Raw genomic sequence first — 20,678 nt, 5'->3', positions numbered from 1 at the left:
AGGAAGGAAGGAAGGAAGGAAAGAAAGAAAGAAAGAAAGAAATGCATTTCTTGTGATGTGCTGGCAAGAAAGAAAGAAAGAAAGAAAGAAAGAAAGAAAGAAAGAAAGAAAGAAAGAAAGAAAGAAAGAAAGAAATGCATTTCTTGTGATGTGCTGGCAAGCTTTCTTTCATCGGACGATAAAAACCCATTGTAATTCTGTGTTTACATGACTGTCCAGAAAGATATGGATCGTATTATTGCCCAATTGTTATAAACAGCCTTCACTGGTCGTTACCTCTTCCTCTCTCTCTCCATAGTATGATTCGACCTCTCCTTTAGTGGGAATATTATGTATGTGTCCCTTTACTGTATACTACTCTAAATTCTCTTGTGAATGGTCAATCTAAAAAATCGTGATAAATTGATAAAAATTAAATTGTTGAAATTCTCTATCATGTGTTCCCAGCTGCCCCGAACCCAAGATCCCTGTAAAAATGAAGCCTGACTGGGAGTTACCTGGAGATGGCCCCAGGAGGATTCACTGGGCTGGCCGTGAGTCTGGTGGGGCTGTCTTACCTTGTCAATGCTCGTCTGCCTGCAGGGAAATGAGAACGTGAAGCCCAAAGGTAGGGAGGCTCCCTTGAGGCCCATGTAGTCCAGGAAGTCGGCGATGCACTGCACAATGTGGTCAAAGAGCTGCAGAGAGAGACAGCTGCATTCACACTGGGCGGACATCGATGCAGGGTGGCAGGCTGGCACCTCGGAGCCCAAAGGCCTTGCCTGGCACTTACCTCCTCACCAGTGCCCTGCATGATCTCCAGGGGGATGGCGAAGATCTTGTTGTACATTCGCACTGACCTCCGTCCACTTCTGATCTTCACCAGGAGGACCCGGAAGTTGGTTCCCCCAAGATCCAGGGCGAGAAACTTTCCTTTCTCTGTGATGGAGAAAGCAGCGTCTGCATTCCATGACAGGGACTCGTGTCGGGGCATTGGGAGGAAGAGGAGATGCTGGAGCAGAGCAGACCCAGGGCCTGCACTCCTGCGCCTCGCAGACCAGAGGGTTGTGCAGGCCACCATGCACAGTGCCCGGGCCCTGGGCAGGCGTCTTGAGCCTGAGTGAGGCCAGGCTGCTTTCCTAGGCCTCCACTTCTGTGATAAATGCCCAGGCACCACCTACACTATCACCAGTGAAGTGCCGTGAAAAGAGGCCTGGCCTGGAGTCAAGGGACCTGGGGCTTCTGAGAAATGGCTTTTTTTCTTGAGCAAGAGAGGCAAGGTCCTTTCCTTCCACATCTGCAAAATGAGACTGAGCCTCTGAAGGCTCTTTCAGCTTCACTGACTGACAGCCTTCTCTGGAGCCACAAGGAATGGTGTGGGGCATCCAGTCAAGGACCTGCATGATTCATATACCCAAGGGGCCTCTGGCCGGGCGCGGTGGCTCACGCCTATAATCCCAGCACTTTGGAAGTCCAAGGCGGGCGGATCATGAGGTCAGGAGGCCGAGACCATCCTGGCTAACACGGTGAAACCCCATCTCTACTAAAAATACAAAAAATTAGCCAGGCATGGTGGCAGGCACCTGTAGTCTCAGCTACTCGGGAGGCTGAGGCAGGAGAATGGTGTGAACCCGGGAGGCGGAGCTTGCAGTGAGCCAAGATTGTGCCACTGTACTCCAGCCTGGGTGACAGAGTGAGACTCCTCAAAAAAAAATAAAAATAAAAATAAAATAGTGTCTTTTACTGCTCTCAGTTAAGAGATCCCAAGTACAGCTGTTGGACCTTGAGTAGCTCATCTAGCCTCCGTAAGTGTCAGTTATGGCATCCATAAAATGGGAACCATTCCCTCTTTGGCAACATTCCAAGTGGTTGTGGGAATGAAATGAAATAAAAGGTTCAAAAGCAAATTATAAGATGTAAAGCATTTTACTAAGGTCATTATTTCTGGAAAAGTCTCGTGAGATTCAAAGAGGTAAAATAATTTGTCTGAAGAACTGACTTTACTACTTAGTGGCTTCTTTTGGCTGAGCACCGAGGACCAGAAGGATCAAGGGTTGGAGAAGTTGGGGGCAGAAGTGATGAGAGGGAAAGGGAAGCCAGCCAAGCCACAGAAGAGAACAGAGCCAGAGAAGCAGCAGGAAGACAAGCCCAGGCAATCCCAGGCATCAAAAACAAAGTCCCTGGGGTCAGGATCTGGGGATCGGGGTACACTCATGTTCTCATCTACACACACATAAGTTCTCATCTACACACATAACCTAATGTAGGTTTTTTGTGTTTTTTGTTTGTTTGTTTTGTTTTTTACTGCAAATGCCTTGGGTTGACCAAGGCCAACAGATGTAGAAAGAATACTAGCCTTCTACCTACTCCTGCCCTCCATTAGAGACGTGAACCTAAGTCTCTAAAAACCAAGAACCTCACTGGCTTTGAGGAGTTTTGACAGGAGCCCTGGATGGTTGTTCAGAGAGGGAGGCTGTGCTGGCCCACCTGTGCCATCCGGCAGCCCGCAGACGTAGGTGGGCAGCATTCTGACCGTGGCCAGCCCGTGGCTCTTCTTCTTCAGCCCGTACTCCAGCTCAGCCCGCATCTTGGCCTGCACGTCCACGAGCTGCTCTCGGGTCAGCCGGAACAAAGCCAGCACCTTGTCAATCTGCTTCCGCTGGGCCTGCACGCGGGAGGCCACTGCAGTCACCATGGCGGCCCCCTTGGTGCTGCCACTCTCTGACAGGAGGAAGCGGACATCACAGCTCGGGACCAGTTTCCTCACCACCTTGTGCAGGCGTTTCGGGTACCTGAAGCAGGGATGATGGCAAAACATTGAGCAATCATAAAGGCCAGGCTCAGGCAAGACCCAGGGGCAGCAGTGAACTGGTCCCAGAGGGCCCTGCAGGACGGGGGCTCAGCCCTTTATTTGCTGATGGTAGGGAGGGGAGGGGGTGACAGGAGGGAGGGACTAAGAAGCTGGGGCAGTGGAAGGCACTTGGGAGGCTCAGGGAAGTGCCTATTCTGTCAACGAACATTTCAACCAGTCTGTGCAGAATGTATTGGCTGAATCATTTCTGATTCAGAAGAAATGATTCATTCAAAGAAGTGATTCTTTGGACAGAATCATTTCTGTCCAAAGGGAAGGATTTTCTTTCTTGGCTTTTCCCAGGGTGTAACCACCTGACTTTCAAGTCCACCCCTGGTAGCCAAAGGGGCTTTCATTCTCCTTCCTTTTGGAAAATTCCCATTTCCCTGTGTTTTCCCACCAGGACCCTTCCCATAAACTTGGCAACCTGTGCTCTCTCTATTTTTCCCTGTCTATGATTAGGTGTATCTTACTTCCCAGGCTTAACCACATAGTAGGTGTTCAGTAAATAATGGCTAGATGGAAGAATAAATGGAGAGATGAATGGGCAGGTGATGGATGGAAGGACATAGATACATGGATGGACAGCATTCCTAACTGGGCAACTGGCTTTAGTAGAATATTTCTTTAAGAGTAATCCCCAGAAGCAACCCAGCCAGCTGGATGAATGTGGGCCCTGCATTCACCCTTTCCCTTGTAATCTCAGAACCAGCAAGAGGGGTTGATGGTTCCAGACCCCAGATAAACAGTATAGTCCAGAAGACACTGGGGCCCTGCCCCAGGGAGACTCGTTTGTGGGGGTGTGGCTGGCAGGCGGCACTCACTGAGGGTGTATCTTGTAGAGGGTGCCGTCCACGCCCACCGTGGTCCGGAGCCGTTCCACCTTCTTGTTCTCCCGGAGGCGTGTCAGGATGGCCGCCAGGGCTGCTGCACAGAGGTTGGCCGAGCGGAAGGAGACGATGGTACAGACATGCTGGACGGCAATGCAGTCAGCCTCAGATGGCTCCAGGCCCAGGTCCACTAGGATCTCTCTTGTATTGGCAAGGCCTTCTTTATACCTGGCCAGGCGACAGGAATGAGCAGACCACACTTCTCCATCCCATTGGTATCCTCCCGGGCGAACAAGCTTCCCCACCTCTCAGGATTGTGAAAATTAATAGGCAGGCCCATAGTAATAACGTAAAAATAACAATATCAACATTGATAGTAGCAGCTGCCACTAACTGAGCAGTCACCATGAGCCAGGTACTTGTCTAAGGATTTTACACGTATTAACTCCTTCAACGCTCACAAAAATCCTGCGGGAGGCACCGTCATTACCCTATCGTACAGATGAGAGATGTGAGTGCAGAAAGGGTGAGTAACTTGCCCATGGTTGCACAGCTAGTAAGGGCTAGAGCCGAGATTTGAACTCAGCAGTTAGATTCTAGCACCCACACTTTTAATCATCCTGTGCTATGCTGACTTTCACAGAAATTCTGTCCCTGCCAAGTTCCGCATAGACATAGATACTGCGGGTCAGCGCCACACAGCTGAGCTCAGAATATAAACTGATCACAAAGTGAAGGCAATACCAGGGTTACTAAGCCTGAGAAGCAGGACCCTCAGATGTGCTGGACGGCAATGCAGTCACGCAGGGGCCAGTCGCCTTCACCTGCAGCCTTCACCAGCCAGCTCCCCATGCGAGAGACCTGTGTGTAAGGCCTCAAATCACCACATTCAAAGCCAGTTCCTGATGGGAGCAGGTCATGAAGGCTCTGCTATCACAGGAGTTCTGGACTTGGATTCCACACATGGGCTTAGTGTCCAAGGATGTCCTGATATTGTAAGCAAACTTGTGTGTGAATGTACATTTTCAGGGCTAAGGGTCTAGTTCTCAAAAGGATCTATGATCCTAAAAATGTTACAAGTTACCGCTTTAACAAGAAGGCAACAGAACATGGGAAGTGGGTGGCCCTCTGACAGCAGAGTCCCTCACTGATGAAATCAACAAGAACCTCTCATCTGGGTCACGGCAGAAATTGCTAACCCATCTGAAGCCATGACCAGATCTGAAATCCTCCTGGTGAAGGAGGAGGATCTAGTCCCTCCTGCTGTCCTACCACACGGAGCACCCCACACCTGGGCCTCCCATCCCAACTCTCCAGGGAGCCAAGGCAGAGGGACTTGCTTACTTCTCCATGGCAGCCACATGCCGTGTTTCAATCTTGCCCTTAGTGTGGAGAGCAGAAGATTTCTCACCGCCGAACAGGAGGCCAGCCTTGGCCATCTTCAGCAAGATAAGCCTGACAAGCTCCCCCAGGTACAGGCCACTGATCATCTTCTCAAACCTGCATGTTGGTGAATAGATCAGTGGACACAGCCCGTTTGATTAAGCTGCATCATTTCCCGAAGACCAGGAGCCACTGCCCGCAGGCAGGAGCAGATGGGAGAGGGCCGAGCTAAGATTCCCTCTCTCTCACAAAATGCTGGATGGCAAGAACTTTTGTCTCAAATCACCCTGGCCATGGGTACCATTCTCACATCGAGCATAGGGACTCTCAATTTCATAGACTTTGGGTATTTTCCCAAAATCACTCAAACATGATGCAACAAGTCAAATTTCACACTCAGATGTTTCCCACTCCTACATCAAGCTTCTGTCCAAGAGAAAAAGATTCTGTGCCTGTGAGACGGGCTTGGACAGCCCCAGAGAGGCTCTACAACAATGTGGATTTAAGATCCCCATGGCTACCTACAGCTTTACTCCAAGTCTGCACACCAACAATTCCTAATTGTTTCCCAGGCAGACTATTAAATATTATTATTATTATCATCAGAGACAGGGTCTCGTTCTGTCACCCAGGCTAAAGTGCAGTGGTGCAATCATAGCTCACGACAGCCTCCAACTCCTGGCCTCAAGTGATCCTCCTGCCTCAGCCTCCCAAAGGTGTGCACCACCACACCTGGCTACTTTTTTTTGTTTTTGTAGAGGCAGGGTCTCATTATGTTGCCCAGGCTGGAGTACAATGGTACAATCATGGCTCACTGCACCCTGGACCTCCCAGGCTCAAGTGATCCTCCCACCTCAGTCTCCTGAGTGGTTGGAACTACAGACATCTGTCATCACACCTGATTAATTTTTTTTTTAATTTTTATTTTGTAGAGACTGGTCTCACTATGTTACCCAAGCTGGTCTCAAACTCCAGGACTAAAGCAGTCCTCCCACCTCAGCCTCCCGAAGTGCTGGGATTACAGGCATGAGCCACCAGACCTGGAAAGAATAGAATTTATTTTAAGTAAAATGGAAATGGGTGAAGATGATAAAATTCAAAAAATGGACACCACGTCCTTGGCACATGACTGCTCTGGGTCACTAGAGCATGGGCATGTGCCTGGAGTAGGTGCCACCAAAGAGGAATGTGCTTCCTGGGTGTGCAGTTCCAGTGTTTGAATCACTCCTAGAAGGTGCTTGAAATTCACCCGCATGTCTTGACAAAATGACTGATTCCAGGGCTGGGGCTAGGAAAGTGTGACATGAGCTAGGAACATCGTACAGTGCCAGGAAACAAGGAAGTACTTAAAGAGTGATGGAACATGTCAAAAGGACACAGGAGCCAGCTTCAGGGCCTTCCTTTGCCCAAATCTGAAACAATTTGAGCATCAAAATAAAAATGGACAGCAAATATGGAGGGAAGGTCCTGCCAGAGCCCCACCTGCTGAGTGATGAGGCCTCCGAGAAAGCAAGGCGGCCGGCAGACATGCTAACACGAGGATTTCGGCTGCGCCTGCCTTCTCCTCGCTGCCCAGGTGTGTTCTGCAGCCACAGGTCCGAGTGCTCTTATCTTCAGTGCCTTTCGTGCACATACGTAACCCAGAAATACTGACTGAATTAGAATTAGGGTTATTAGGGTTATGACTTAGGGAAATCTTTCAATGTCCTTGGCTTCTATTTCCTCATTTGTCAAATGAAGCTGAAATACAAGCAATGCCTTAGAAATTTGTTGTAACGGGGCTGGGCATGGTGGCTCACGCCTATAATCCCAGCACTTTGGGAGTCTGAGGCAGGAGGATTGCCTGAGCTCAGGAGTGCAAAACCAACCTAGCCAACATGGCAAAACCCCGACTCCACAAAAAATACAAACATTAGCCAGGCATGGTGGCACATGCCTGTAGTCCCAACTCCTCTGGACACTGAGGTGGGAGGATTGCTTGAGCCTGGAAAGTGGAGGTTGCAGTGAGCCAAGATCGGGCCACCGCACTCTAGCCTGGGCTAGAGAGTGAGACCCTGTCTCAAAAAAAAAAAAAAAAAAAAAAGAAAGAAAGAAAGAAAAAGAAAAAGAAAAGAAGAAAGAAAGTTGTGATGGATAGCTAGTCACAACTGGAGAGCCTCCCAGGCAACCAGAGGACCTGAGTGGTTGGGCCCTGCCTGGTGCCGATGCCCGGAAAACAGCAGAATGGAACTCACATTTGCTTTCCCGGGTTGAGAGAGCCGAGGTCCAGCTCCCTGTCGAACTCGGTGCGAATGTCCTCCAGGGCCCCGTCGTCCCCGAAGGCCCCCCACTCTGTGTTGATGCACATCCTGCCCTCGTCGCCCTCCACCAGGTCAATGTTGCTCATGTCCTCCATGTAACACGCATTTGTGCCAGTTCCTGAACCAGGGATCAGAGAATATGCAGAGAGAGGGCTCCCAGCTGGGCACAGACAGAGAACTCTTGACGGCTGGGGAGTCCTCCTCAATGTACCACAAAGTGCTTTTCATTCCCTGGGGGCCGGCTCTCGCTGAGGGAAGCAGCTTGGGCAAGCCCCAAGCACATGGGGAAAACAGCTGACATGTCAAGTCTGCACTTCTCAGGGTGCTCAGGGTTTGCGGTTCTGAATGGAGTCAATTGTGAAGAAGTCCCCTGATGAATATGGATGAAAGCTGACGAAGCGCTCTTACAAGAGGATGATATATGAAGCTAATCTTGTAAATATTTTTTTCAGAAAATCACCAACCCAGGGTAATTTTGAAAATTCTTTCCCTAAGCTACTTAGCTTCCTCTCTATTTGGTACTAAAAATATCCTTTACTTATGGCCTGCCACAAATTGTCTCCAGCAGAAGCTGCATGCTTATCTTAGACAGTGATTAGCTACCACCTAAGAAAGCAACACTCCGTTATGCAAAACACAAAATCACTCCAAGGAAATGCTTCAAACACTTGAGCACTGGGGAATGACTGCAAGTGGGCACCATCTTTTTGGACTCTTTTGGGAGGATGGAAATGTTCTAAAATCAGATTGTGGTGATGGTTACAAAACTGTATGTTTACTACAAATCATTGAATCGTACACCTAAAATCGGAGGACTTTTATGCCTCAATAAAGCTATTTGAATTTTTGGGTTTTTTCTCTTTTTTTTAGTATCTTTCCTTGGCTGATACTCTGGTGTGAGTATTTTAAATGCCAACATGGAAAATGAGAAATGTAGAAAAACAGAATGTAATGTTTGGAAAAAGCTTTTCTCAGAAATGCACAGACACTGTTTAGGCGTGGCCCCCAATCTGTGGTTACCAGATGCAGCCACAATGACAGACGGGTGCCATGACTAGCAAAGGCCTGATCCATCCCGAGGCTCCTGGAAACAGAAGGGCAGATGGAGCCCCTCAGCTTTAAAGATCTGCCCTTCGGGAAAGCCAGGCTGAAGAGGGTCTTGAGGGACATTAAGAAAAAGCAATTCAGAAGAACTTTCCCCAGGAGGGGTAAAGGAATGGGAAAAGGAGAAGGGGATATTCAAGAACAACCTATAAGTCAGAGCCATTCAGCTGTACTGTACCCCAGACTGCCTTCCCACACATTCCGCCAGCAGACCCCCTGGCTCTGGTGTGGAGACCACCCACTGGACACCCCCACTGCACCATGACCTCCCGGTCCAGAGCTGCAGTGCACCTTGCCTGACAGTCCAGTGGTCTCTTGGATGGTTGCCCTGCTTCCACTCTTGTCCCCAGTAATTGATTATCCACACAGCAGCCAAAATGGGCTTTTAAAAAATGCACATCCGGCTTGGCGTGGTGGCTCATGGCTGTAATCCCAGCACTTTGGGAGACCAAGGTGGGTGAAATCACTTGAGGTCAGGAGATTGAGACCATCCTGGCCAACACAGTGAAACCCCATCTCTACAAAAATACAAAAAATTAGCCAGACGTGGTGGTGGGCACCTGTAATCCCAGCTACTCGAGAGTCTGAGGCAGGAGAATTGAGCCCGGGAGGCAGAGGTTGCAGTGAGCCGAGATTGCACCACTGCACTCCAGCCTGGGCGACAGAGCAAGACTCCGTCTCAAATAAAAAAAATAAAATGGGCATCCATTTATCCATCCCCCACCCAGAGTTCCCCAGTGCCTTCCAGTCTCCCTCAGGGGATAAGCTGGTGATCTTACAGTGACTGTGTCCACATCCTGTGCAATCTGCCCAGTCTGTCCACTCCCTCTCACTTGAATGGCCTCCGACTCTCAGCCTTCACTCACCTCATCCGGACATCACTCGGCTATTGGGTTCCCCCAGGACCCCCTCCCTGGACCCCTTCCCATCTCCAACCCTGTGGGTGTCCTCTTTCCTTTGCCAGGGACTCCTTATCCCCGGACCTCTACCTTGCCCCCTGGTTTGCATCACTGAGGTCCCGGCTCAAACGCCATCCCTCAGAGAGGCTTCCCCGACGCCTCATCTCACTCATGGTCACATCACTGTCTTTGTTGTCTTTTTTTTTTTTTTTAATCATGCTAACCACCACCTGAAATCATCTTTTTTTTTTTTTTGAGACGGAGTCGCTCTGTCGCCCGAGCTGGAGTGCAGTGGCCGGATCTCAGCTCACTGCAAGCTCTGCTTCCCGGGTTCATGCCATTCTCCTGCCTCAGCCTCCCGAGTAGCTGGGACTACAGGCGCCCGCCACCTCGCCCGGCTAGTTTTTTTGTATTTTTTAGTAGAGACGGGGTTTCACTGTGTTAGCCAGGATGGTCTCGATCTCCTGACCTCGTGATCCGCCCGTCTCGGCCTCCCAAAGTGCTGGGATTACAGGCTTGAGCCACCGCGCCCGGCCCTGAAATTATCTTAATAGTTTAGGCTCTCTGGGCCTCTCACCCACCTCCCCACTGAAAGTTCCCGGAGCACAGGAACTCCCCACTCGGAACCCAGTGCCACGCCCAGGGCCCGGCACACAGCGGGTGCTCAGTAAACACCTGCTGAATGATGGATGAATGGATGAGTGAATGAATGAATTTTACATGTCCCTATGTTGCTTCTCCTAAATAGTGTCAGCGCCCTTCCCGCCGAATTCACTCGGAGCTTGCTGAAATGAAACTCCCCAACAGTCCCTTCTCCCCCACCCTCAAAACACCAGTCCAACTGAGTTACCGATGATGACACCAACTTCGCAGTAGGGGTCGTCATAGGCACAGGTCATCATGGTCCCCACGGTGTCATTGACCAGGGCCAGGATGTCCACGTCCATGTCCTGCCGAACACAAGGCCAGAGGGCATCAGCGGGTGGGAAGGAACTGTTTCCCTCCCTCCTTCCCCACAGAGGCAGCGGGCAGGGAAGGTGGCTGCTGAGACATCCCTAGATCCTGTCTGCTGGGCCTGTCTGAAGGAGGAAGGCCTCATCAAGGTTCAGGGTCTAGGAGAGAGAAAGAGCCGACGGGAGCTGAAGCAGGGAGCCCGGGTGAAGGCCTCTACAGTGGAAATATGAGGGACAGGCCACCAAGACTTCAGCCCTTGCTTTTTGTTGTTGTTTTTTTTTTAATTAAAAAAATTTTAGTTTTTAATCTACAGATAGGGTCTCATTATGTTGCCCAGGATAGAGTGTGATGGCTGTTCACAGGTACAAACATAGCACACCACAGCCTCAAACTCCTGGGCTCAAGTGATCCTCCTGCCTCAGCCTCCCGACTAGCTGAGACTACAGGCACACATCACACCCAGGTTTCAGCCTTTGTTTGTGGGACCCTGGGAAGACATCGAGGAAAGCATGTTTATCCTGGGAGCAGTGGCATTTCCAGGAGAAGACACCAACGTCCTCACCCACGGGGACATCTCAGCCAGCAGGCACAGACTCGGCCAGGTCTTCCCCGTGTGTGGCTTGGTGACTTCCTGTCCAGATTTCCTGTTTCCTGTTCTGCCAAGTCGGCTTGGCTTATTGCACCAACATCCCCCAAAGTTTGGAAGAACATTTTAAAATAAAATGAGAGCCAGGCATGTGGCTTATGCCTATAGTCCCAGCTATGCAGGAGGCTGAGGTGAGAGGATCATTGGAGCCGAGGAATTCGAGGATGGAGTGCCAGGCACTACCAGCCTGGGCAACACAGCAGGACCTCATCTCCAAAAAAAAAAAAAGCAAAATGAAAACAATAAGGGAAAATGCGGGCTATAAAACAATAAGATCCCAGCTTTAAAGAAAAAAGAGGCCGGGCGCGGTGGCTCAAGCCTGTAATCCCAGCACTTTGGGAGGCCAAGATGGGCGGATCACGAGGTCAGGAGATCGAGACCATCCTGGCTAACACGGTGAAACCCCGTGTCTACTAAAACATGCAAAAAATTAGCCGGGCACTCTGGAGGCTGAGCCAGGAGAATGGCGTGAACCCGGGAGGCGGAGCTTGCAGTGAGCTGAGATCCGGCCACTGCACTCCAGCCCCGGGCGACAGAGCGAGACTCCGTCTCAAAAAAAAAAAAAAAAAAAGAAAAAAAAGAAAAAAGACTGGAAGGCTATGTAGCAAAATATGCTTCTTGCTGTCAGGATAACAAGCAATTTGGGTTTGTGTACTTTTCATCTCAGCAAGGAGTGGGTCTTGCTTTTGCAGTAGTTTAAATTATTGTAAAATACATTCAACAAATAGGGATATTTAATGGACAGAGAGTGGACAGTGAAATACAGAACCAGCCTGGAAAGAATATGATCTTTTTGGCCTCAGAGAGGAGGGTGTGCAGGGCCTACACACAGCATTAGATCTAACCAAGACCTCCGGAAGAGGGCTGTGGCTGCTGGGGAGGCCCAGGGATGAGCTGGCGATTTGTGCAAGCCCCGCCTACCAAGGCTCTGTGGGTTCATCCAAGTTGGCCACATCTGTACTACAGTAGGACCTTTTCTAAGATCAATTCCTTCTCTGATTCTCCCTCCAGGCAGGCACCATATGTGACCCTTCACCCCACCCCCACCTCCTCCAACCCAAGAGAAAGGAACTAGGGCTGGGAGAGCCTCTCACACCGAGGTGAATTCCTCACCTTGTGTCTCCTCATGGCTTTGGTCAGACGGCTCACCACATCCGTGTCCTGAACTCCTCGTGCCTTAAACTTCTTTGTCCATGAAAGCAGGACACCCTGGGAGAAGATATCAGGTCCAGTTTGAATGAAAAGGGTGCTGAGATGTACAATGTGCAACTGAGCTGCAGAAACTTCATGCCTACATGCATCCCCCATGGCCTTCTCTTCTCTAAGCTGAATCACCCCAATTTTTTAAAACATCACTTCTGCAGCCTTTTCTAATAATTTAAATGACTGTATTACTCTCATCTGAGTGGTTTGAAATATATGGTAGCAGAAGGAGTAATTATTGAAAAGTTAGAGCTCTTGGATTCATGAGACATTAGACAAGCCGTTTAACATCTCTGAGCCTCAGTCTACTCCTCTGCAAAATGGAAATGTACCTCCCTACCTCTCTCAAAGGAATGCTCTAATGAAAATACCTGGTGTATTACACATGCAGAATGCATGGTTTGCCAGGTCCACAGAACAGAACTAACATGGTGGAACCTTGCAGGACTGTCTCAGGAACTTAATTTCAACTTAGAAAAATGATTCTCAACCAGGCAGAGTGGCCCGCACCTGTAGTCCCACCTGCTTGGGAGCCTGAGGCAGGTGGATCGCTTGAGGCCAGGGGTTCCAGGCCTGCCTGGGCAACATAAGGAGACCTCGTCTCTTAAAAAGGAGAAAGAAAGAAAAATGGTACTCAATTTGCATTATCAATCATTGCTCACAAATGGTGTTTCCTGAGTTTCGTGTCTGAAGTCGCAAATAATCATATAACTTTTCAGACTGGAAGAGAACTTGAAAGTTAAGAGAATCGCCCAAGTCTTCTCAGTCAAGAGCAGCTGACCCAAGCTCACAAACTTCCTGACCACACCTCCTCCATTTCCCTCAATTTATGGATTTTAAAACCCTGAGACTGAGAGAGGGAGGAAATTGCTCTGAATCTCACCGCGAGTGAAGGACAGAGCCCAAGCAGAACGCAGGTCTCTGACTCTGGACCAGCCCTCAGGCTTTTTTCCCTGCACCACAGCGCCGCCGTGTGGTAGCTCTCCCTAACTTCTGCCCTCACAGGCTTTGACAACATCCCGGCCTTCCAGGACAGAGCCGGAAGAGATGCACAGGGTGGCTTTCTTCAAAACTCCCTGTTGCAGGGAAGGTGGATGGGGGAAGTGAGGGATAAATGCTTGTGATAGAATGTTAAATTAAAAAGGCAATTACATACAACTGTACATTTTCTTTTTGTCTCAAATATTTGGTGACTGGAATCAACCATAGATTTCCTAAACTATAGATACAGGATAACACTTGTGCTTAATATAGCTATGAGTGAAAGAAAAACCCACAATTCTAGTGGTGGGAATAGTTGAATGTTGAGATAAGTGGTGATTTCTATTTTCTTCTTTAAACTTTTCCATTCCTTCTCTCTTTTTTTAACCTTGAAAAAGGATTACCATTTATTTTATTATCAGAAAAACATGCACACACACACACACACAGAAATTTCTCTTTGGTTAAGACTTTCTGTTCCTGACTGGATTAAGAAAACGTAGCACATATACACCATGGAATACTATGCAGCCATAAATAGGGATGAGTTTGTGTCCTTTGTAGGGACATGGATACAGTTGGAAACCATCATTCTCAGCAAACTATCTCAAGAACAGAAAACCAAACACCACATGTTCTCACTCATAGGTGGGAACTGAACAATGACATCATTTGGACACAGGAAGGGGAACATCACACACTGGGGCCTATTGTAGGGAGGGGGGAAGGCGGAGGGACAGCATTAGGAGATATACCTAATGTAAATGACGAGTTAATGGGTGCAGCACACCAACATGGCACATGTATACATATGTAACAAACCTGCATGTTGTGCACGTGTACCCTAGAACTTAAAGTATATAATAATAATGATAATAATAAATTTTTAAAAAGACTTTCTGTTCCCTCAAAAATAAGAATAAAAAAAAGTCAGACTGGTCTCAAACTCCTGACCTCATGTGATCCGCTCTCCTCGGCCTCCCAAAGTGCTGGAATTACAGGTATGAGCCACTGTGTCCGGCCTCTCCTTGATATAATTAAATGCTCTTCCTTAGTTTAAATTTTACCTGAAAAATCTTTATTGTGACATGACACTATATGGGTCAAAATGGGCCGGGCACAGTGGCTCACCACACCTGCAATCTCAGCACTTTGGGATGCTGAGGCGGGAGGATCACCTGAAGTTAGGCGTTCAAGACCAGCCTGGCCAACTTAGTGAAACCCTGTCTCTACTAAAAATGCAAAAATTAGTTGGGTGTGGTGGCGGGCGCCTGTAATCCCAGCCACTCGGGAGGCTGAGACAGGAGAATTGTTTGAACCCGGGAGATGGAGGTTGTGGTGAGCCAAGACCACACCACTGCACTCTAGCCTGGGCAACAGAGCTCAAAAAAAAAAAAAAAAAATCAAAATGTTTTCAGGCACCTGCTGCCATTTTCATTCAGGTTCTAAAGTGGTGTCTTTCTGGAAAGGCACTGTGGTTGGGGCGCTTACGAGCTTGGAGTGGGCTACTCTTGGTTGTGACTTTGTGCAAGTCTCTTAACCTCGCTGAGCTGCAGTGTTTCTCAAATATAGAATGAAGATAATCATATCTACCTCATAGAATTGTTTGGGGAATTTAACAAGATAATGCGCATAAAGCATTTGGCACAGTGTGAGGTACAGTGTCAAAATCCGAGGTACGTGTTTTTATCGTTATTATTAAGAAGGATGTTGGTGGGTATTCAACACAGATAAATGACAAAATCCTGGATGGGTAAACCATACGTTCACACCCTCCACTGCCAAGCTATCAAGAAAGCGTGTGCGTTAAATTCTCAAAGTTGAATGAATTCTCACAGAGCTTGAGAATTTTCTTCCTTCTTCCTGGATTCTCTATTTCAGAGCTCTCGAATAAGAGCAGCTGGCACAGTCTCATTCCACCACCCACACTACAGGATCCAGCCAGGGGCCTGATTCCCGAACCCCTGACACACACGTCTATTCACTCCTGGGACCTCTCTCTGCCAGCCAGCTCCACTTGGCCTCACCCAAACATTCCCTGGAAACTTTTTTGTATGTTTTCTTGTTGTTGTTTTTTGTTTGTTTGTGACAGAGTCTCGTGCTGTCACCCAGGCTGGAATGCAGTGGCGTGATTTCAGCTCACCCACAACCTCCACCTCCTGGGTTCAAGCGATTCTCCTGCCTCAGCCTCCTGAATAGCTGGGATTACAGAGGCCCGCCACCAGGTCCAGCTAATTTTTATATTTTTAATAGAGACGGGGTTTCACCATGTTGGCCAGGCTGGTCTTGAACTCTTGATGTCAGGTGATCCACTCCCCTCCGCCTCCCAAAGTGCTGGGATTATAGGCATGAGCCACCGCACCTGGCTGCTTGTTTTAGAGATGGAGTCTCGCTTTGTGGCCTACGCTGCTGGAGTGCAGTGGAGTGATCACAGCCCACTGCAGCCTGGACCTCCCGGGCTCAAGCAATCCTCCCACCTCAGCCTCCCAGAGTGCTGGGACTACAGGCATAAGCCACCATGTCAGGCCTCTGGAACCTTCTTTATATTATTTTCTCAATCCCTTCTTTATAAAAGAATGAAAAAGTAAAACTCAGCCTGTCCTCTGTACAGATGATGGCAAATTCCCACGATGGAATCAAATAAATGATTGACACCTTTCAACTGTGAGATAGTTATCAAGCACCTATTAAACACAACACATTGTGAGAGACCTTGGCGGGCACTACTTGCCCTCCAAAAACCTCTGCTGAATTTAGGGATAAGATACAAAAGCACAAAGAGACAAGTAATCCAGGGACAGTCACCACAGCCTAGCAGCTACTGTGTAAGGCCCAACCACAGTGCTGGACACTTTACAAATGCTTTGCCTGAGCTTCACCTCAGCCCAACAAGCAGATATTATTATCTGCTTTACAAATGAGAAAACAAGCTGGGACACAATGGCCCATGCCTGTAATCCCAACGCTTTGGGAGGCAGAGGCAGGCAGATCACTTAAACCCAGGAGTTTGAGACCAGCCTGGGCAATATAGTGAGACCTCATCTCCACACACAAAAAATAAAACTAAATAAAATTTTCTCAAAGAGCAAACAAGAGGCTCATGAAATTAAGGAACTGGTCCAAGGGGACACAATTTGTCCTGAACCATGATTCGCAGCCATGTGTATGCACCGTGGAAGCTCATTCCCTTTCACTACTCCACACCAATAAGCGACTCAAGCCAGTAATATCAAGCACATCCCAAGGAGGCCCATGTGACTGTCAACTGGGCATCATAACCAGAAGGGCCAGGAGGAGACTGATCAGCGTCCCCAACCCAGACAGGAGTGGCCCAGGGAGACTAGACTCTTCACAGAACGTCCCCTTATTTGCTGTCTTTATTCACATAAGATTGGGTTAGCTTCCTCCTGCTTACAGATTGAAAACTGAGACACACAGAGATGAGTTACCAGGAACCCCCGCCTGGCAGGTGGCACAGCTGAGACTGTGTACCCCAGGCTCTGTGTCTGCTCCAGGACATTCTCACTCCAGTGTCCCCATTCTAATCCTCCTCCTGAGGGCTCATGACAGGGACAGAGTCCCCAGCCTTCCCATGCTTCTTCTAGTTGGCTATGTCAGTGGTCCTAAGTGCAGGCCTCAGGCAGCATCACATCTCCTGGGAACCTGTCAGGGAGGCGAATTTAGGGCCTCCTTGCAGAAACACTGATTCCAGTAGGCCCCGCAGTCTGTGCTTAAAACAAGCCCTCCAAGGAATTCCTCATACCAAGGTTACAGAGCTACTGAAAAGCATTCCACTTTCCCGAGCTGTGCCCACGTTAATCATAAAATCAAGGCCACTGCGTTAACAAGTTCTCTGCCTCACACTGACGCCTCAACAAGAACAAAAAGAAAAGAAAAAGACAAACAAGAAAGCTCCTGCTGTTCTCTCCTGCGCACAGCCTGACTCCCGCCCGTAAACGCATTCCGCAAGCCCCAGTTCCTGCACAGCTGCTTCCCTCCGCGGGCTCTGGCCTTACCTCTTCCAGTTTAGTCTGTCGGCAGGGGAAAGAAAAAGTTAGGCCAAGGGGCAATTTCTTATGCTTTAAATCTTTGGTCTTCATGAAATCTGCCAGACAGTCTGCTACATATTCAAACAGCTGCAGAGAAGAGAAAGCAAAGGACATGGGCTAAGGTGTGGTTTCCCCACACACAGATGCCACCGCCTTCCCTGCTGTCACAGGAGCCACCTGCCAGGTACCTCTGTGCCGTTCCCGCGGATGATTTCATTGGGCATTGGGTAGAACTGACTCTCCATCTGCACGTGTCGCTTCCCTTCTTCAGCGACTTGCACCTTCAGCACTCGAAACTTGGACCCTCCGAGATCCAGGGAAAGGAACTCCCCATTTTCTGTTAAGAAACGCATTCAGTTTCCATTTATTGAGGGTCTACTACAGATATGGCAAGCTCTGCATTAGAGGTTGGACATATAATCAACGTCATCAAATCTTACAACCACTAGGTATCATTATGCCCATTAGCCAAGGCTGAGGACTATGGCCATTTCTCAGAGCCCTCGAGGTAAGGCGCAGAGCTGAGATGTGAACTAAGTCTGCCTGACTCTGCAGCCTGAGCCCAACCCACTGGCTGACGCTGTAGGAATGCGCATTTCAACTGGAGAAGGCCAGTGTGAGCACAGTCCTTGCAGGTAGTACGAGAGGTGGCCTCGACGGTGGAGCCCATCCTGCGATGCCATCACCAGGAAGACAGCTGGTACTCCCGGCCTGGGGAAACTCGGATAAAGGTATAAGGGGAAGACAGGGTGTGCAGCGAGGAGCAGACAGCCTCCTGCAGCCGATGATCCTATGGGCAGAGGGAAAACACTCCTGGAGGCGAGAGGAGACAGGGACCAAATGATGGCCCTTGAGGTGCCAAGGATGCTGAATTTTTTAGGCCAGAGCCCCGCCAAAAGGAGAAGTTGGAACACGACCCAGCCCAGCCCAAGACAGATGCCATTAATTGAAAGGTGGAGGCTGGGCGCAGCGGCTCATGCCTGTAATCCCAGCATTTTGGGAGGCCGAGGCGGGGAGATCACCTGAGGTCAGCAGTTCAAGAATAGCCTGACCAACATGGTGATGCTGCTGCTGTTGCTGGTCTATAGACCATAGTTAGAGTAGCAAAGGTGCAGCCAGCTCGATTTTTTTGTTTTTGTGGAGACATCTGGAAATTCTTACCTTCCCAGATCAGCCGCAAAGGAGCTGATGGAGCCGTTTATTATTCGGTGAGGGAATTCAGGGAGTTAATCCTATGCAACTTTTATTAGTATTTATTATGCACCAAGCAAGACGGTTCTCCCAGATGCTGTCTTGCTGTGTAGGAAGTAGGGTAGATCACACAATCTATGTCCACACATTTACTGAGCATCTACTCTGTGCTGAGTAACATGAGTCAGGTGCTAGGGATGTACAGATGAAAGACGATGTGCTCCCTGGGAAATCGATCCGAAATACAGGCACATAAATCAGCCATTTCCATATAGTAGGACCAGTGCTTAGATTGTGAGAGGCACAGGGAGAGATACCCAGATCAAAGCTGAGAGTCAAAGGCAGTTGGCTCTCCAGGGAGGGGACACAGAGCTGAGTGTTGAAGGGTGAGGAGGAGTCCGGCTGCCAGGCTGCGGGGAGCGGGGGTCCCAGGGGGAGGAACCACGGGCAAAGGAATGAGAGAGCATCCGATAGGAGAGTGTGCTTTTGCCAAAGGAGGGCAGCTGTCACAGAAATGAGGTTGGAAAGTGGTTCTTGGGTTAAATTTGGAGGGATTTGGAAAAGCTATCCCACCCCAAGGATCTCAGGCTTTACCTGGAAGGTGAAAGGGAGCCGCAGAAAGATTTTAAGCTAGGGAATGCCAAGACCTGAGATTTTGGGGACAAAGGCCTCTGACATCAACCAGAATAGACTGAGGATTTAACAAAAGAAGAGGCTGCCGTGCTGCCATCGGACGGGAGGGGATGTGCTGAGACCTGGCCAGCGTCGGTGCGGAAACATCCCACTCCCAGCACCCGCACGGCGATCACTATCAAACACCTCACTCCAACAGTGGCTTGAGGTGCCATTTCATGGAAGCCACATGGTGTGACCCCTTCTGTCTCTGACCCCAGAAAAAAGGAACCAGTGGACCCTGGGAGAGCGATGACCTGCCCAGGCAACAGCGGTCTGTGGGACCTCGGGGTCTTTCTTCACAGACATCAAGAAAACATCCCCAGCCAGGCACGGTGGCTCACACCTGTAGTTCCAGAACTTTGGGAGGCCCAGGCAGGAGAATTAATCCCTTGAGGCCAAGAGTTCAAGACCAGCCTGGTCAACATGGTAAAACCCTGTCTCTACAAAACAAAAGACAAAAAGTCAGCTGGGTGTAGTGGCATGCACCTGTAGTCCCAGCTACTTGGGAGGCTGAAGCAGGAGGACCACTTGAGCCTACGAGGTCAAGGCTGCAGTGATCTATGATGGCTCCACTGCACTCCAGGTTGGGCGACGGAGGGAGACCTTGTTTCTGAAAAGAAAGTAAAAGAAAAACAGCATCCCAAGTGGGGTAGATTCCTTTGGCCAATCTGCCTGCTCCAGAGGACCCTCCATGACCTGCCTTGGACACCAATGGTAGGTTCCCTTCTCCCAAGTCACTGCGTGGGCTCATGCCTTCACTCCCTCCCCTTCCCCAGTGCAGAGTCTCCCAAAGACGCACGGTGGCTGAATATGGAGATTCCTGCAGATTCAGAGTCCCCAAGGGGAGGGGCTGGGAAAGTGTGTATTAGGAAACGCTCCAGGTTCCAGGCTGACCACCTCAGGGCTCCGGGGCTCACCCCCAAGGCCTATGTGACCTTGGAGGCTGACTGGAGGCTAAGGTCTGGAACAGAGCCAGCAGGGGTCAAGCCAAAGAATCACCATCACCCTCACTCTTCCCATGCCCCTTCCATGACTGGCAGAGAAGGCTCCAGTATGAACACAGCACTTTCAAGGCACTTGATCCTGTCAGAACAGACCACTGTAGCCCCCTGACCAAAAGGCTGGGTGGTAACTAGGGCTCAAACAGGTAACTCCCTCACAGGTAGATCCTGATGGGAGTAGGCAAACTCAGGACTTCTCTGGAAACTGCACACATTTCTGAGACAGACGCCATAAGGAATCAGGAGAGTTTTTTTTTTGTTGTTTGTTTTGTTTTTGAGAAGGAGTCTCACTAGGTCACCCAGGCTGGAGTGCAGTGCGCAATCTCAGCTCGCTGCAAACTCTGCCTCCCCAGTTCATGCCATTCTCCTGCCTCAGCTTCCCGAGTAGCTGGGACTACAGGCGCCCACCACCACGCCTGGCTAATTTTTTGTATTTTTAGTAGAGACGGGGTTTCACCGTGTTAGCCAGGATGGTCTCGATCTCCTGAACGTGTGATTTGCCCGCCTCGGCCTCCCAGAGTGCTGGGATTACAGGCGTGAGCCACCGCGCCCAGCAAGTTTTGTTTTTTGTCGGTAATCATGACATTATATGACCAGCTCACAGGAGCTATGGAGGACTTGGGACAAGATTT

The 20,678-nt window shown here is 49.5% G+C and overlaps 1 protein-coding gene across 1 annotated transcript in view; it reads right to left on the bottom strand.

The window, feature by feature from the left end:
- Positions 1-20,678, bottom strand: part of HKDC1 (hexokinase domain containing 1) — a 39,444-nt gene that overhangs the window by 17,756 nt on the left and 1,010 nt on the right. The window contains exons 2-11 of the mRNA XM_023204778.3: positions 17,368-17,516; positions 17,147-17,266; positions 12,060-12,155; positions 10,197-10,296; positions 7,278-7,461; positions 5,005-5,160; positions 3,655-3,888; positions 2,467-2,771; positions 773-918; positions 558-677 (exon numbers count right to left, since the gene is read on the bottom strand). Coding sequence (XP_023060546.2) covers positions 558-677; positions 773-918; positions 2,467-2,771; positions 3,655-3,888; positions 5,005-5,160; positions 7,278-7,461; positions 10,197-10,296; positions 12,060-12,155; positions 17,147-17,266; positions 17,368-17,516 — 1,610 coding nt within the window. The remainder of the gene's footprint in view (positions 1-557; positions 678-772; positions 919-2,466; positions 2,772-3,654; positions 3,889-5,004; positions 5,161-7,277; positions 7,462-10,196; positions 10,297-12,059; positions 12,156-17,146; positions 17,267-17,367; positions 17,517-20,678) is intronic.

Source organism: Piliocolobus tephrosceles, chromosome 9 (assembly GCF_002776525.5).
Source record: "Piliocolobus tephrosceles isolate RC106 chromosome 9, ASM277652v3, whole genome shotgun sequence".
Taxonomy (NCBI): Eukaryota; Metazoa; Chordata; class Mammalia; order Primates; family Cercopithecidae; genus Piliocolobus; species Piliocolobus tephrosceles.
This window is presented reverse-complemented; position numbering and strand designations above follow the sequence as displayed.